Raw genomic sequence first — 14965 nt, forward strand, 5'->3', positions numbered from 1 at the left:
ATGGCTGCAGTCACCATCTGCAGTGATGTTGGAGCCCAGAAAAATAGTTTGCCACTGTTTCCACTGTTTCTCCATCTATTTGCCATGAAGTGATGGGACTGGATGCCATGATCTTAGTTTTCTGAGTATGGAGCTTTAAGCCAACTTTTTCACTCTCCTCTTTCACTTTCATCAAGACCTTTTTAGTTCTTCACTTTCTGCTATAAGGGTGGTGTCATCTGTGTATCTGAGGTTATTGATATTTCTCCCATCAATATTGATTCCAGCTTGTGCTTCATCCAGCCCAGCATTTCTCATGATGTGCTCTGCATATAAGTTAAATAAGCAGGGTGACAATATACAGCCTTGACATACTCCTTCCCAATTTGGAACCAGTCTATTGTTCCATGTCCAGTTCTAACGATTGCTTCTTGACCTGCATACAGATTTCTTGGGAGACAGGTCAGGTGGTCTGGTATCCCCATCTCTTGAAAAATTTTCCACAGTTTGTTGTGATCCACACAAAGGCTTTGGCATAGTCAATAAAGCAGAAGTAGATGCTTTTCTGGAACTCTCTTGCTTTTTCGATGATCCAACGGATGTTGGCAATTTGATCTCTGGTTCCTCTGCCTTTTCTAAATCCAGCTTGAACATCTGGAAGTTCACAGTTCACGTACTGTTCAAGCCTGGCTTGGAGAATTTTGACCTCCGACTAGTCACACACCTTTTCTGAGCCTCAGTTTCCTCACCTGTGAAGTAGGGATAATAACGCAACAGAGTGTTCATGATCCAGCGAGGGAAGGGGACATCCAGGGACCTGGTCGCGTACTCGGAATAGTTCTGGACTCCGTCTTTTTTGCCAGAGCCCCGCCCCAGACCCCCACAAACCACGCCCCATCGGACCCCGCCCCAGACAACAAAGCCACGCCCTCTCACTCGCGTCACTAGCCCCGCCCTGTCTGGGCCACGCCCACCTACCCTAGCGCAGGTTGCCCTGGTCTCATTACCTACACCCCGGCGGAGCCGAATCCAGAGGGGCCACGCCACACCCGCTCTCCGCCGACCCCGACAACCCCCCCAGGCCCCGCCTCCGAGCCCATGGCCGCGCCGGGACCCCGCGCCTTACGGGCTGCGCTCTGTGGCGGCTGCTGCTGCCTCCTCCTGTGTGCCCAGCTTGCTGTGGCTGGTAACGCGTGCCCTTCACCCAACTGCTTGCCAGGAGCAGTCTGGGCTTGGGGAGGGGGCGCGGGAGGGGACTTCTCACTTGTGTGCGGGGCTCCTGGGGTGGGTAGAAGGAGGCTCCGACTGTCTGTGGAGCCGTATATAAGGCTCCGGGTGTGAGGCAACTTCAGGTGTAGGGAAGTGAAGCGGCCCCAGGTGAATGGGATGGGGGTGGCTCCTGATATATGCAAAGGGAGGGTGCTCTGGTGAATGTCAGGGAGCTTCTAGGCGTGTGTGCCCATGTGTTTGTGGAAACTCCAGGCGTGCGGTGGGGCTTAGGGGATCCAGGTGAGTGTATGTGTGCAGGGGGGTGAGATCCGTAGTAGTGGGGAAGGGGAACGGTAGCTTGGGTTCCAAGTGTTGCACCCACCTCACGCCCAGGTAAAGGTGCTCGAGGCTTTGGGCGGGGAGCCCTGCTCCGTGTGAACATCTGGCCAGCTGTCCGAGTGGCCTGCAAACAGCTGAAGCCCTGTGAACATTGTGTGGAGGGGAACCGAGCACACAACCTCTCCAGCTGTGTGTGGGAGCAGTGTCGGCCAGAGGAGCCAGGTATGGAGTTAGGCCCTCCCCAAGGTTAGTGCCCCCATTTCTGAACATCAGAGCCTTGGCCCCACTCCCTAAACCGCTTCCCTGCTCCTTCTCCCATCAGGACACTGCGTGGCTCAATCAGAGGTGGTCAAGGAAGGTTGCTCCATCTACAACCGCTCAGAGTCATGTCCAGGTAAGGGGGCTCCCTCTGGCCTAAGTCAAGCTGCGGGGAGGGGGCGGAGGTGTCCTCAGCCAGAGCCCGCCTCCAGTAGGGAATCGGCCTCTCCCCGAGAGAAGACTGTGCCCACAAGCACTGGGTCCAGCGTCAGTTCTGCCTTTAGCTCACTGAGATGTCGCTTCCCCTCTCTGGCCCGTTTCCTCCTCTGAAAATTGGTGCAGCTAGAGGATCTAGGACAAGCATGCAGAGGAAATGGAGGAACTAGCTCTTCTATTTTAAACCACAGTGAGGACTTTGGAAGCTCATAAGGGAATGGGGGGAGGGCTTCCTGAAGGAGGCAGCGTCACAGATGATGATTAACGTAGAGATGGAGAGAGAGGGCTCCGCTGGTGGAAGGAACTGTATAAACTAAGGCTTAAGAGTGTGCCAGGTGGGCCTGAGATGGGGTCTTGATGGGAAGTGGCAGGGGTCTGGTTTAATTATGGATTTCCTGTCTCTTCAGCTGTGCACCATCACCCAACTCATGAACCGAAGACAGTCACAACAGGTAGGTACTATCTGGGGTAATGGAAGGATAAGAGGTGCATGGAAAAACAGCTGGGGTCAGGCACTGACGTGCTCTGTGACCTCAACCCTGTGATTTCTCCCTCTGAGCCTGTGTCCAACATCTGTAAAATGGGTTGAAGAATATCTCACAAAGTGAGGATTTTATGAGAGGGTGTATAGCACCTCATTCAGTTTCCAATGTATAGAAGGTGATCAAGAAATGATGGTTCCCATCCCTTTTCCCCAACCCCGGTTCTGAGAACTCAGGATGGCCCCCCTCAGGACCTGCTTGGTGCTGAGGGTGTATGTCAGGTTGCCAAGGAGATGTTCTCAGTGACTACCTACTGCAACCTCCAGGCCCAGAGAGGGTCACAAAGCAGGGTCCCAGCCGAACAGAGGCAAGAACCCCACCCTTTGGTTCCCACTGCCCCTCAGGGTCTGGAGGTCAGCAGGCTTGGCAAGGATGGCTGAAGAGGCTCTTGGTTAATTAAAGCCAGAAACATGATCTCAGGGGCTGAATTATTGATGGCTCCTCCTCCAGCTTGAGCCCCAGCTGGGTCTTGTGCAGCTTATTTCTTCCTTCTTCTGCTCCTCTTTCCCTAGTCCCCTTCTCTGGGGCTCCCTGAGCTGCTGCTGGGACCACCCTTCACATTCTCAGATTCCCCTTCTGGGGAAGTGGGATCCAGCCTCTGGGAAGTGGATCCAGCACCCAACTGGGCCCCTCTCACTGCCCTAGAATGCTCTTCTACCACCAGTCCTGCCCTGCTCTGGGCACCTGGCCCAGGGCCTGAAATCAAATCCCTGGTGGGAGTGGATGGCTAACGTGGCACAGCTGGGAGCCACCTAGATGTCCTGGCAACTGTGGGCCCTGAGGCGGGGGTGGGGGAAAGGGTCGGGGATGCCATGTAAGTCTGGCTCTGCCCTAACGGAGAGGTGACTGTCAAGCCTGGCATTCAGAGCCTGGTTAGTCCCTCCGACACATGTCATCGAGTCTTCATTTATCCCCTTGGTCGAGGGTGGGCCGCCACGTCTTCCTCTCCTCCTTCCCTCTCTCTGGACCCTGGGTGACTCCAGGGTCTCGGGACTTGGGAGTCCTGAAAGGAGACCACGGCATCTACACCTGGGCTTCGAAGCTCAAGACCCAAGGCGGAGAGGGACTGTGAGCTGAAAGCGGTGTGGACGCCCAAGTTCTGGGTCCATCATCACCCTGTGGGGTCCTGGTGGAAGAGGGAGGCAGGCAGGGAGCTCACTCACCATCTGGGACCTGTAGTCAGGAAGCCCAGAAAGGGTGTGAGAGGCATCAAGCCACAGAGCAACTCAGGAGCGGAGCCAGGGCCGGATGCTATCCGTCCTTCCAGGCACTTTCCAGCCACCCGTAGAATCTGGGTGGAACTTCTGAGCCCTCTGTCCAAGGCTCCCCTAATGAGGACTGGGGGCCTCCCAGATGACCTGTGCCGGGTTTTGGGGTGGGGCTGGGCCCCTGGCCTACAGTGGCCTGCTGTGGCCTCCACCCTGCAGAGAGCCCCTTGGTCCCTGAGGCCCACAGCCCCGGCTTTGACGGGGCCAGCTTCATCGGAGGCGTGGTGATGGTGCTGAGTCTGCAGGCGGTGGCCTTCTTCGTCTTGCGCTTCCTCAAGGCCAAGGACAGCACCTACCAGACACTGTGAGTACCTGGCCCACCGACCCCCTGCACCTGCTTCCCTGTGGCCCCTCAGGTGGCCCTCACTGCCCGTGTGCCGTCTCCTGCATGGGGCAGCCTCAGGGGCCCTGAGGCCCTCTTGGCCTCCTCCATGTAGGTCGCACCACGTCTCCCCACTCCAGTTGTGGGGTTCTCTCGGCTGGGTGTTGGCTCATGTGGGACTCGGCCCGGGCGCGGCGTCTGAGAGCCCAGCTGAGCCCCTCTGTCTTTGTCCCCTCATGCTGTCAGCAGGGAGGAGAACCAGTAGGTGACAGCCCAGGCCGCCTTCCGCCTGCAGCTCTGTGGCTGCGGGCAGGAGCCCAGGCCACGTGTGTGGTTTGGTTTTCCTCTGAGAAGGGGAGCTGCTCTGAGGCTCCCGTGTGCTCTGGCCCCCAAGTGTGCTGTGGGGTGGATCGCTGCAACCTCCATTAAAGTGTTTGCTCTTCTGCCCGCTGCCTGCTCTCTGCGGGGTGCAGGGGGGGTCCTCAGCCCAGCTGAGGTGGGACCACCACCCTGAGTGCCTTCTTTGTCTGGCCTCTGCAGAATCTGACCCCCTTCAGGCCCAGATTCCACAATCAGGGGAAAGAGAATGAAGAGGCTGCCCGCTCTTGGCTTCCTTAAGGGCACTCAGGGTGGGAAAAACTTTGGTCACCAAATTGTGGCCCCTGTGGACACTGAGCAGACTCAGAGCCCCATAGTTGACATCCCTTCTTGTCCTGGGCCTGGTTCGTGCAGATGAGAGCATCCTTCAACCACCTTCTGCCTCATCGTCATCCCTGTGGCCCCCCGCCTGGTACTCGGTCTGGGCCTGGCCTCTTCCCATGGACCCGGCTTGGACACTGCCCCCAATAAAGGAGCTCTTTCCAGCACTGTGCTTTATGTCCCATGTCTTGGGCTGTGTGTGGATTGGATGGGGTGGGAGGTATGGTCCACTGCCCTCTCTTTCATGGAAATTCAGCCTTAAATTGACACTGTCACCTTTTAAAGTATTTTTATTTGCAGGAATTCCCTGGAAGTCCAGTGGTTAAGACTTGGTGCTTTCACTGCCGGAGCCTGGGTTCAATCCCAGGCCGGGAAATTTAAGATCCCACTAGCCTCACAGCCTGGCCAAAAAAATAGTTGTTGTTGTTATGTGTTTAACCCCCTCCTCCACTGCATTATAGAGAAGGGTGCAGAGACTCAGAAAGGGAAACACGCCGGCTTAAGATCACACAGAGTGGAATGGGGCAGGGCTGGGAATTTAATCCAGGTTTTTCTGACTCCAGAATGAACAGAACTTCAGAACTCCTCTGCAGAGGCATCTCCAGGTTTTTTTTTGCTCCTAAATTGGATCTCTGCCCTTGTTCCAAGGTGGAGGTACCCCCGGGACCCTCCCCAGGGTACTTCTGGCCTTCCTTGAATGGGCCCTCCTAGAAAGCACCACCCATGCCCACCTCCCTCTCTTCACCCCCTCAAACCTGGGCCCAGAAGTCTTCTCTAATAACATCTCCCACCCATGGGGCACTTGCTGGAAACCAGGCATGTGGCTGAGAGTCTGGCATCAGTGTCTGATTTAGTCTCATGATTGTCCTAGAAAGCTGAGAGGCAGTAGAGAGTCACAGGCAAGAGTTTAGCCTGTGGAACCCGACTGCTTTGTGCGACTGGAAGTTAATGGAGCAGCTCTGGGCCTCGGTTTCCTCATCTGTAAAGTCCAGTAACAGCTGTTGCATCTCAGTGGGATGTAGGGCAGGTTCAGAGCAGGAACATGTACCCCGTCTGCTTCACTCCAGGGCACCCATTCACCCTTCCAGCTGCCCAAATGCCTGCATCTCTTCCTCCCCTCAAGGCCTCCTCTCCTTGCAGGATCTCTGGCTGCAGCTGGAAAGGCTTTAGGGCCCCTGGGCTGCACAGGGAGTTTCAGCTACTCCTTGGCCTCACAGAGGGCTCACCTGCCTACCCATCAATGCCAAACGCAGTCCACCCCCTCCTACCCCCAACACAGACTCACTTCTATCAACACCCACCCTCCTCTCAGACATCAGCCTCCCCTCCAGGTCCCTGCATCTGGGTCATGTGACCCAGCCTGCCTTGTTCTCTCTTCTCCAAGCCTCTGCACACGCGGTTTCTCCTGCCTGGGTCGCCCTCCCCTGGCTGGAACGATGCCCGTTCTCTCCCAGGCCAAGGAAAGAATGCCCCCCCTCACCCCTGGCTTTTCGCCCAGTTAAGGACATTTCTCTAGTGGATGTTTTCTTTTTCAAATGTAGTAAATGCCTGCAAGGAACAAAAGGACCACACGGACATTTATGTATGTAAAGAACGAGAATCACTCTCCCCAGCGTCCCACTCCCCAGAAATAACTATGCTTAACAGGATGGGTCAGACCTTTTTCTATGAATTTACAAAATACATACCTACACACCCTTCAGATCAGATCAGATCAGTCGCTCAGTCGTGTCCGACTCTTCGCGACCCCATGAATCGTAGCATGCAACACTCCCTGTCCATCACCAACTCCCGGAGTTCACTGAGACTCACATCCATCGAGTCAGTGATGCCATCCAGCCATCTCATCCTCTGTCGTCCCCTTCTCCTCCTGCCCCCAATCCCTCCCAGGATCAGAGTCTTTTCCAATGAGTCAACTCTTCGCATGAGGTGGCCAAAGTACTGGAGTTTCAGCTTCAGCATCATTCCCTCCAAAGAAATCCCAGGGCTGATCTCCTTCAGAATGGACTGGTTGGATCTCCTTGCAGTCCAAGGGACTCTCAAGAGTCTTCTCCAACACCACAGTTCAAAAGCATCAATTCTTCTCCACTCAGCCTTCCTTACAGTCCAACTCTCACATCCATACATGACCACAGGAAAAACCATAGCCTTGACTAGACGAACCTTTGTTGGCAAATTAATGTCTCTGCTTTTGAATATGCTATCTAGGTTGGTCATAACTTTCCTTCCAAGGAGTAAGCGTCTTTTAATGTCATGGCTGCAGTTACCATCTGCAGTGATTTTGGAGCCCAGAAAAATAAAGTCTGACACTGTTTCCACTGTTTCCCCATCTATTTCCCATGAAGTGGTGGGACCGGATGCCATGATCTTTGTTTTCTGAATGTTGAACTTTAAGCCAGCTTTTTCACTCTCCACTTTCACTTTCATCAAGAGGCTTTTGAGTTCCTCTTCACTTTCTGCCATAAGAGTGGTGTCATCTGCATATCTGAGGTTATTGATATTTCTCCTGGCAATCTTGATTCCAGCTTGTGTTTCTTCCAGTCCAGCGTTTCTCATGATGTACTCTGCATATAAGTTAAATAAACAGGGTGACGATATACATCCTTGACATACTCCTTTTCCTATTTGGAACCAGTCTGTTGTTCCATGTCCAGTTCTAACTGTTGTTTCCTGATCTGCATACAATTTTCTTAAGAGGCAGATCAGGTGGTCTGGTATTCCCATCTCTTTCAGAATTCTCCACAGTTTATTGTGATCCACACAGTCAAAGGCTTTGGCATAGTCAATAAAGCAGAAATAGATGTTTTTCTGGAACTCTCTTGCTTTTTCCATGATCCAGCGGATGTTGGCAATTTGATCTCTGGTTCCTCTGCCTTTTCTAAAACCAGCTTGAACATCAGGAAGTTCACGGTTCACATATTGCTGAAGCCTGGCTTGGAGAATTTTGGGCATTACTTTACTAGCGTGTGAGATGAGTGCAATTGTGCGGTAGTTTGAGCATTCTTTGGCATTGCCTTTCTTTGGGATTGGAATGAAAACTGACCTTTTACACACCCTTAGTTTTTTTTAAATACAAAATGACAATTTCTCTGGTGGCGCAGGGGTTAAGAATCCGTCTGCCAGTGCAGGGCATGTGGGTTCGATCCCTGGTCCATGAAGATTCTACCAGCAACTAAGCCCGTGTGCCACAACTACTGAAACCCACATGCCTAAGGGCTGTGCTCTGCAATAAGAGAAGCCACTGCAATGGGAGACCCATGCACGGCAATGAAGAGTAGTAGCCCATGCTCGCTGCAAGTAAAGACCGCACAAAGCAATGAAAACCCAGTCAGCCAAAAATAAAATTATTTTTTAAAGTTTTTCATTACAAAAAAAAAATACGAAGTGGGAGCATACTTTACATTTTGTTCTGCAACTTTGCCCCTTTCGTTAGAGATCAGATTTGCCCCATGACTTATTCAGACGGTGATGGTTGATTTGCCTGCATCCTATCAAAGTCCAACAGGGTTATTTCCATTTTATCGTAAACAGCATCATGATAAACGGGCTTGTCTTCAGATCTTGGCACACCTGCAGCAGAGCGTGTGTGGTGGGACATATTCCTAGAACTGGAATTGGAGCTTCTCAGCGTTCATCTCATGGATCCGTCCTGTCTGGCAAGCTTGGCCTCCACCTTCCTTGACACTTTCATGAACCTGGTCTTCTCTGCCCCCACAAGAACTGGGCCTGGTATAGAGAAGGCCCTCAGAGACGGTTTGATGAATGAATGACCAACGTTTTCCTCTCCTCTGTCACCAGAGGTCCCTCTCCAGCTCAGACCTCACCCCTCACATCTGGACCAAGGCTGCTGCCTCTTCCTCACTGGCCTCCACGCTTGCCCTGCATGGTCTGCCCATGTGACGGCCTGTATTACCAGCTGTTTTCTAGCCTCTGCCAGGGATTCCTCAGTGGACCTGAGGGTGGGCATGAAGTCACCTTGCTAACAATGCTTCTCACTGGTTGGGGACATGGTTAGGGGCTTGGGCAAAATCTCTGGCAGAGAGAACACAAATCATGTCCTGTCTCTGAGCCTGTTTCTCCTTGTTTATTCACTTATTTAACAAACATTAATGGAGCACCTGCTATGTACCAGCCTATAACCCAGTTTCAATAATATTAATAACAACCATCAGTGGGACTGTGTAAGGATGGGAGGCGATATACAAATAGCACCCAGCATGACTTGGGGGGCCTGCTGCCCACCAGATGGTGTCCGTGGTCATTCCTGATATGGTGACAAGGATCAGGGAAGAATTCCTAGTGGAGATGACATGAGAGCTGGACCTTCATGCCCAGGGGGAGCTTCACAGGGAGAGACGAGGAGGGGATTCCAGATGAGCTAAGGTACAAAAGTAGAAAGATCCTATGTGAACGCAGAAGTCTGAAGAGATGGCTGCAGAGTCTTGGTGGCCAGGATCAGAAGTTGGACTCCATCCTGGTTGGACCGGGCAGGAATAATGCCCATTCTCTCAAAGGTGAAGGAGGAAAAGCCCCCACCTTCTGCTGGTTCCAGCCTGGGTGGGGTATCCCTGGGGAAAGACAATGGAGGAAGTCTTGCTTCATGTCCTCCCACCAGCCTGGAATCTTTTCTCAGGGCCCCAGCAATATGGGCCTGCTGCGGACCCCACCTCCCCTTTTCCTCCTCTTGTTTGGGGATCCTGCCTCTCTGAGGACCCAGGACTACCCCAGCTGCCCAGGTAGGGGCCCCGGGTCCCCTCCCCACTCACCCGCTCACCCTCCCATCCTCATCCTCTCCCTAGGTATCCTTCTCCCACCCAGCTCACTAGCCTCAAGGGGCAGGGTGGGAGTTTGATAATCTGGGCTCTACACACACACACACACACACACACACACACACACACAATGTATGCAAATAGATGCAAATGATGAAAAACCTGACAGCTAGAATCTGGGGGATGGAAAGAAAAGTGCAGAGGGGTCTGGAAGAGACATACCCACTATCCCCATGCCCATCCTGTGCCCACCTGGCCCTGTGTCTCCCTGCAGAACCCAGGAAACTGGAAGCCAGTAAAGTTGTCCTCTTGCCCAGTTGTCCTGGAGCCCCAGGAAGTCCTGGGGAGAAGGGAGCACCAGGTCCTCAAGGTAAGAGATGCCAGGGATCAGGCAGGGGCCTGCAGAGGTGGCAATTACAGTCTGTGCTAAGAGATCATGGCAAAGGGGCAAGGAACCTACTGTGTGCCAGGCTCCAGGCTGGATGCCCAGCATCCTAAGATTAACCCTGTGGGGTAGGTAGTATCATCCCCATCTCACTGGGCTTGGGGGGAAGGGAGGGTCAGAGAGTATCAGTCATTCGCCCAAGTACACAGAGCCAGGAGCCAGGAAAGGCTGCAGCTGGGATCTGACTTCATTGCTTTCTGGCCCCTGACATGGGGCAGGATGTAAGGCATCTCTCTGATTCTGGGATGTCAGGGCAACCTGGACCACCGGGCAAGATGGGTGAGCCTGGGGAGTGTGTGGAGCTAGAGTCTCTTCTTTCTTTGCTCTGTCCCTGAACCAGAGAGGGGGCTGCTTGGCTGCTGCTCAGGAATTGGCTGTGATTGATCTCTTGTAGAGGGGGTGGAAAGCTGGTGGCGCTAGTGGTAAAGAACCTATCTTCCATTGCAGGAGACATAAGAGATGCACGTTTGATCCCTGGATTGGGAAGATTGCCCTGGAGGAGGACATGGCAACCCACCCCAGTATTCTTGACTGGAGAATCCCATGGACAGAGGAGCCTGGCAGGCTACAGTCCACAGGGTCGCAAAGAGTCGGACATGACTGAAGTGACTTAGCACACGTGCAGTGGGGGTGGAAAGCTGGGAGGAGTGGGGAAAATCAGGAGAAGGGCCTGGGCACCCTCCCCTCTGGTGGTTCCTGAGCCTTCTCTTGGGAGTACTCGGACTTCAGAGCCAACATTCATCTTTTCTTGGGGCTGGAGATTCAGTGAACTTGCTGTGGGGACAGGAAGGTTGAGGCCACCTTCACTGGAGCCCTGGCACCTAGAATCAGATGGTGCTGGAGTGTTGGTGGGTCAGCAGGTGTGGCCCAGCCCACCCCGGAGCTCCTCTTCAGGGGTCCAAAGGAATTGAGAGGGCTCCTGGAGTCCAACACATGGCCTGTTCCATTGCTGGGGCTTGAGAAATAACTTGGGGGCCCCCATCAGCTCATCTCCCCTTCCCCAGGCCCTGGGAGCTGCCAGGAGCTGCTGAGCCGGAATACCACTTTGAGTGACTGGCAGCATCTGTGCCTACCTGAGGGCTGAGCCCTCCCAGTCTTTTGTGACAGTTCAGTTCAGTTGCTCAGTCGTGGCTGACTCTTTGCGACCCCATGGACTGCAGCATGCCAGGCCTCCCTGTCCATCACCAACTGCCCGAGTTTACTCAAACTCATGTCCATTGAATCAGTGTTGTCATCCAACCATCTCATCCTCTGTTGCCCCCTTCCTCTCCTGCCTTCAATCTTTCCCAGCATCAGGGTCTTTTCAAATGAATCAGTTCTTTGCATCAGGTGGCCAAAGTATTGGAGTTTCAGCTTCAGCATCAGTTCTTCCAATGACTATTCAGGACTGATTTCCTTTAGGATGGACTGGTTGGAACTCCTTGCAGTCCAAGGGACTCTCAAGAGTCTTCTCCAACACCACAGTTCAAAAGCATCAATTCTTTGGTGCTCAGCTTTCTTTATAGTCCAACTCTCACATCCATACCTGACTACTGGAAAAACCATAGCTTTGATTAGACGGACCTTTGTTGGCAAAGCAATGTCTCTGCTTTTTAATATGATATCTAGGTTGGTCATAGCTTTTCTTCCAAGGAGCAAGCGTCTTTTAATTTTGTCTTTTGTGACAAGGACACCGCAAATGGTGGCTGGCTGGTGAAGGAGTGTCAGGGAGAGAAAGGACTGGAACAAGTCAGACCCAATGGGCACTTCTACCCCTTGGCCCCTAGGGGGAGCCAGAGCCCACTGGAGCCAAGACATCCCTTCGCTGATTCACTAACAAATGCTTACTGAGCTCCCAGAGGGCCTGAAGAAGTCTGAGAAGGCTTCACAGAGGAGATGCCATTCGAAAGGGCCCTGAAGGCTGTGTAGAAGTTCTCGAAATAGGTGAGGTGCAGAAGGGCATTCCAGGTAGAGGGAAAGACAAATGCAGGGAGGCCGGAGAGCATGAGGGGGTGGGGGAGACCGTGCGAGTGAGCTGAGAGCAGGTGGAGTGCTCGATTGAGGTCTACTGGTGTGGGTCAAGCATGGAGGAGGACCCAGACTGCAGAGACCCATTCACAAAGGGCGCTGAGTGACTGACTCTGAGAGTGGGGAGCCTTGGAAGAGTTTCAAGCAGAGGAGGGACCAGGTCAGACATGTTTTCGAAAGAAGATTCAGGCTACACTGTGGAGAATGCATTGAATGGGGACCAGAGTGCAGGTAGGGACACAGTTTAGGATGACTGCAGGGGTCTGGGCAGGAGAAGAGGGTGGGCAGGGGCAGGAACGGAGGTAGAGGCTCTTAGACTGAAAGATATTTAGGAGAGAAACTCTACAGGACCTGGGACTGCTTGGCATGAAGAGGAAACTGGGGTTGAGAGGGAGTATCAGGGTAAGACTGAATGGACCTCTGCTCTAATACCTTGGTTCTTAGCGTAAATGAAAGCAGGGTTATTTTGAATCCGACTCCCAACTGGACTGACCATCTCCTGAAGGCAGGGACAACGTTTCTACTATTTCAGTCCATCCAGGGACTGTGGTGTGAAGTTGAGAGTCAGTAAAAGGTGTGTAGAGTTGACTGGTATATTCACAGGCAAGTCTCACTTGGACTCACACTTTATCAACAAGCCCCCAAACCAAAGAGGGGGGCGTCTGTCCGCCCACCCCTCGCAGCGCCTCTGCCCCTTGCATCTCCTCATCCCAGGCTCAGCCTGGAGTGATGACTCCCATCGTCACCTTCTCTGCCTCCCTAGGTGCTCCAGGGGTGACGGGATGGTCCCGTGGATTCCTTCTGCTCTCGGTCACCCTACACAGCAGGTGTGGGGAGCCAGGAGTCTGAATTCTGGCCAGGGAATGAGAATTTGCACCAGTTTACTCTCCAATGTAGGTTTCTCAGTAGGGTCCAGGGAGTCTGAGGGGCCTTTCCTGGGCATTCTGACTTCCCACCTGGGATCTGAGGATTCCTCCATCTCTGCCTCCCCGTCCCCTCCCCCAGGCACCCAGGAGCTGTGGATGGAGCTGGAGGACTTTAGGCAACCACACCTTTGTTCCCCGCAGGTCCTTCCTCCTCCTAGTGGAGGCAGACCATCACCAGCTGGTGCTGGGCAGGTTCTCAGAGGGCAGGGCAGGTGAGGGAGCCTACGGTGGGGCCCTGGAGCAGGCCAAGAAATCTAGGGAGGCTGGATTTTTCCCCAGAGCTGCGATGGCCTCCATGAATGACCCAGGACAACTCTTTCCCCTGCTGTGGGTCTCAGTTTCCTCATTGGAAAAATGGCAGTGATGAGACAGGGTGGTGCAGGAGTGAACAAATTAGGCTCTGGAGGCAATCGATCCTGAGTGTAAAATCCAGCTCTGTCGTTTACTAACTGTGTGACCTTGGGCAAGTCCCTTCTGGGTTAGAGCCTCAATTTCCTCTCCTGTAAAATGGGTAAGGAGGCAGGGAGGGGGGATGTGAGAGCCAGCTGAGGCTCTGTTGAGTGATATCATTATCTGCTTTGGAAGAGGAACCAAGAAAGGCTTTGTTTTTTTTAAAAGAAATACCAACAGTTGAGAAGAAATTTGAAAGAGGGAAGTGGTTACAAGGAGTGCCTCAGCAGAGCCCCCTTTCCTGCCTAAGCGTCTAAGAAGTCCCTCCTAGCTCCCCCCGGCACAGTAGCTCAGGCTGCAGCTGGGAGCTGTGAGGAGACAGACGAGCAAGAGGGAAGCCGGAGATTCTGGGAGGGGACGAGGCAAAGGGAGGCGTCAGTGGCTTTGGAGCCACAGTCCTGAGCTCAAGTCCCAATGCCTCTGTGATTAGCTGCCTGGGCCAACGCCCTGGCTCCATGACACTGCTGTTTTTCCCACGGGGCCAGACAAAACCCACCTCACAGTTGCTCTGAGGCTCCTGTGAGATGATCTCTTCAAGGGTGCCAGGCATGGTGCCAGCACCGAGGCGCCTCCCACCCTCTTCCTGCCAGAGGCCTCCCAGAGTTTCCACGGCTGGAAACCCTTTCCCACCGACCATGATACAAGTGGGAGAAACTGCACAGTGACTCTTCCCGGCGCCTGGTGGTATGGATCCTGCTATCAGACCAATCTCAATGGGCACTACTCGATGTTCAAAGCCCCTGCCCATAATTATGGCATCAACTGGGCCTCACACCAAGGCGTGGGCCACCCTTACCACAGGGATTAAATGGTGCCTCGCTAGGGCACCCTGGTAGCCAGCACCCTTATCTCTATCACACAGCTTCCGGACTCTCAGCGATTGTTCAGTTGCTCAGTCGTATTCGACACTTCATGACCCCATGGACTGCAGCATGTCAGGCTTCCCTGACTTTCACTGTCTCCCAGAGTTGGCTCAAACTCATGCCCAGTGAGTCAATGATGCCATCCAACCATCTCATCCCTGCTCCTCTTACTTTTTATTAAAAAATAAAATCATTTTAACTCTTCCCCAACTGGCAGACGTCTTCCAGCTATTGGGAAAAATGCAAGAGGGCAGAGCAGGGACACAAGTTTCAGTTCCATTCAAGGGAGATCTTCTTTCCAGTCAGGAAGATTGACAAGTTGACCTCAAAAGGTAATGAGGCTTCCGTCCCTAGAGGTGTGCAAGTCGAGGCCAGAGGCACATGGAATGGCAGACTTGGAAGGATTCAAGCATCAACTGACCACATTCTTGGGTCCCCTGGGTCCTACGAGTGGATGGTTTTGTGGTGGAAATTGCACCGCCATCTCACCCTGTTATCCCCTGCCTGTCCCTTCAAAGTTGTCTGTTTTCCAGGCTCTGTTGTAAGTCACGTTTTCATCCTCTGCTACTTCCTGCCTGTTCCATTAGGGGTTAGTTTGAACTCAGTCAAAACAAGGCAGGTACATTTTTCTCCCATGGGGCAACAGGGCAGTGAAACAGCAGTTCCTGAA

General features: G+C 53.3%; 2 protein-coding genes across 8 annotated transcripts; both read left to right on the plus strand.

The window, feature by feature from the left end:
- Window positions 1-970: 970 nt before the first annotated feature.
- On the plus strand, window positions 971-4999 carry CD164L2 (CD164 molecule like 2). Of its 7 annotated transcripts, none has more exons than XM_061391694.1 (6): window positions 971-1165; window positions 1582-1749; window positions 1850-1921; window positions 2409-2453; window positions 4057-4115; window positions 4383-4578. In XM_061391694.1, exons 1-6 carry the CDS (start codon window positions 1078-1080, stop codon window positions 4560-4562), a joined length of 612 nt encoding a protein of 203 aa, XP_061247678.1. In that variant the 5' UTR covers window positions 971-1077; the 3' UTR covers window positions 4563-4578. The 7 variants fall into 7 exon arrangements, with proteins under 7 accessions (XP_061247678.1, XP_061247732.1, XP_061247687.1 ...); XM_061391748.1 differs by lacking the exon at window positions 4383-4578 and adding an exon at window positions 4674-4999 and having other exon boundaries at window positions 975-1165; XM_061391703.1 differs by lacking the exon at window positions 4383-4578 and adding an exon at window positions 4866-4999 and having other exon boundaries at window positions 976-1165.
- A 4205-nt stretch (window positions 5000-9204) lies between these two features.
- Window positions 9205-14776, plus strand: FCN3 (ficolin 3). Its single transcript, XM_061431245.1, is given in 9 exon segments — window positions 9205-9568; window positions 9879-9974; window positions 10302-10345; window positions 11035-11149; window positions 11973-12058; window positions 12835-12949; window positions 13062-13095; window positions 13097-13194; window positions 14023-14776. Coding segments are annotated over 9 exon segments (942 nt in total). The 5' UTR covers window positions 9205-9432; the 3' UTR covers window positions 14241-14776.
- The last annotated feature ends 189 nt before the right edge of the window (window positions 14777-14965 follow it).

The sequence above is a fragment of the Bos javanicus genome, chromosome 2 (genome assembly GCF_032452875.1).
Source record: "Bos javanicus breed banteng chromosome 2, ARS-OSU_banteng_1.0, whole genome shotgun sequence".
Classification (NCBI taxonomy): domain Eukaryota; kingdom Metazoa; phylum Chordata; class Mammalia; order Artiodactyla; family Bovidae; genus Bos; species Bos javanicus.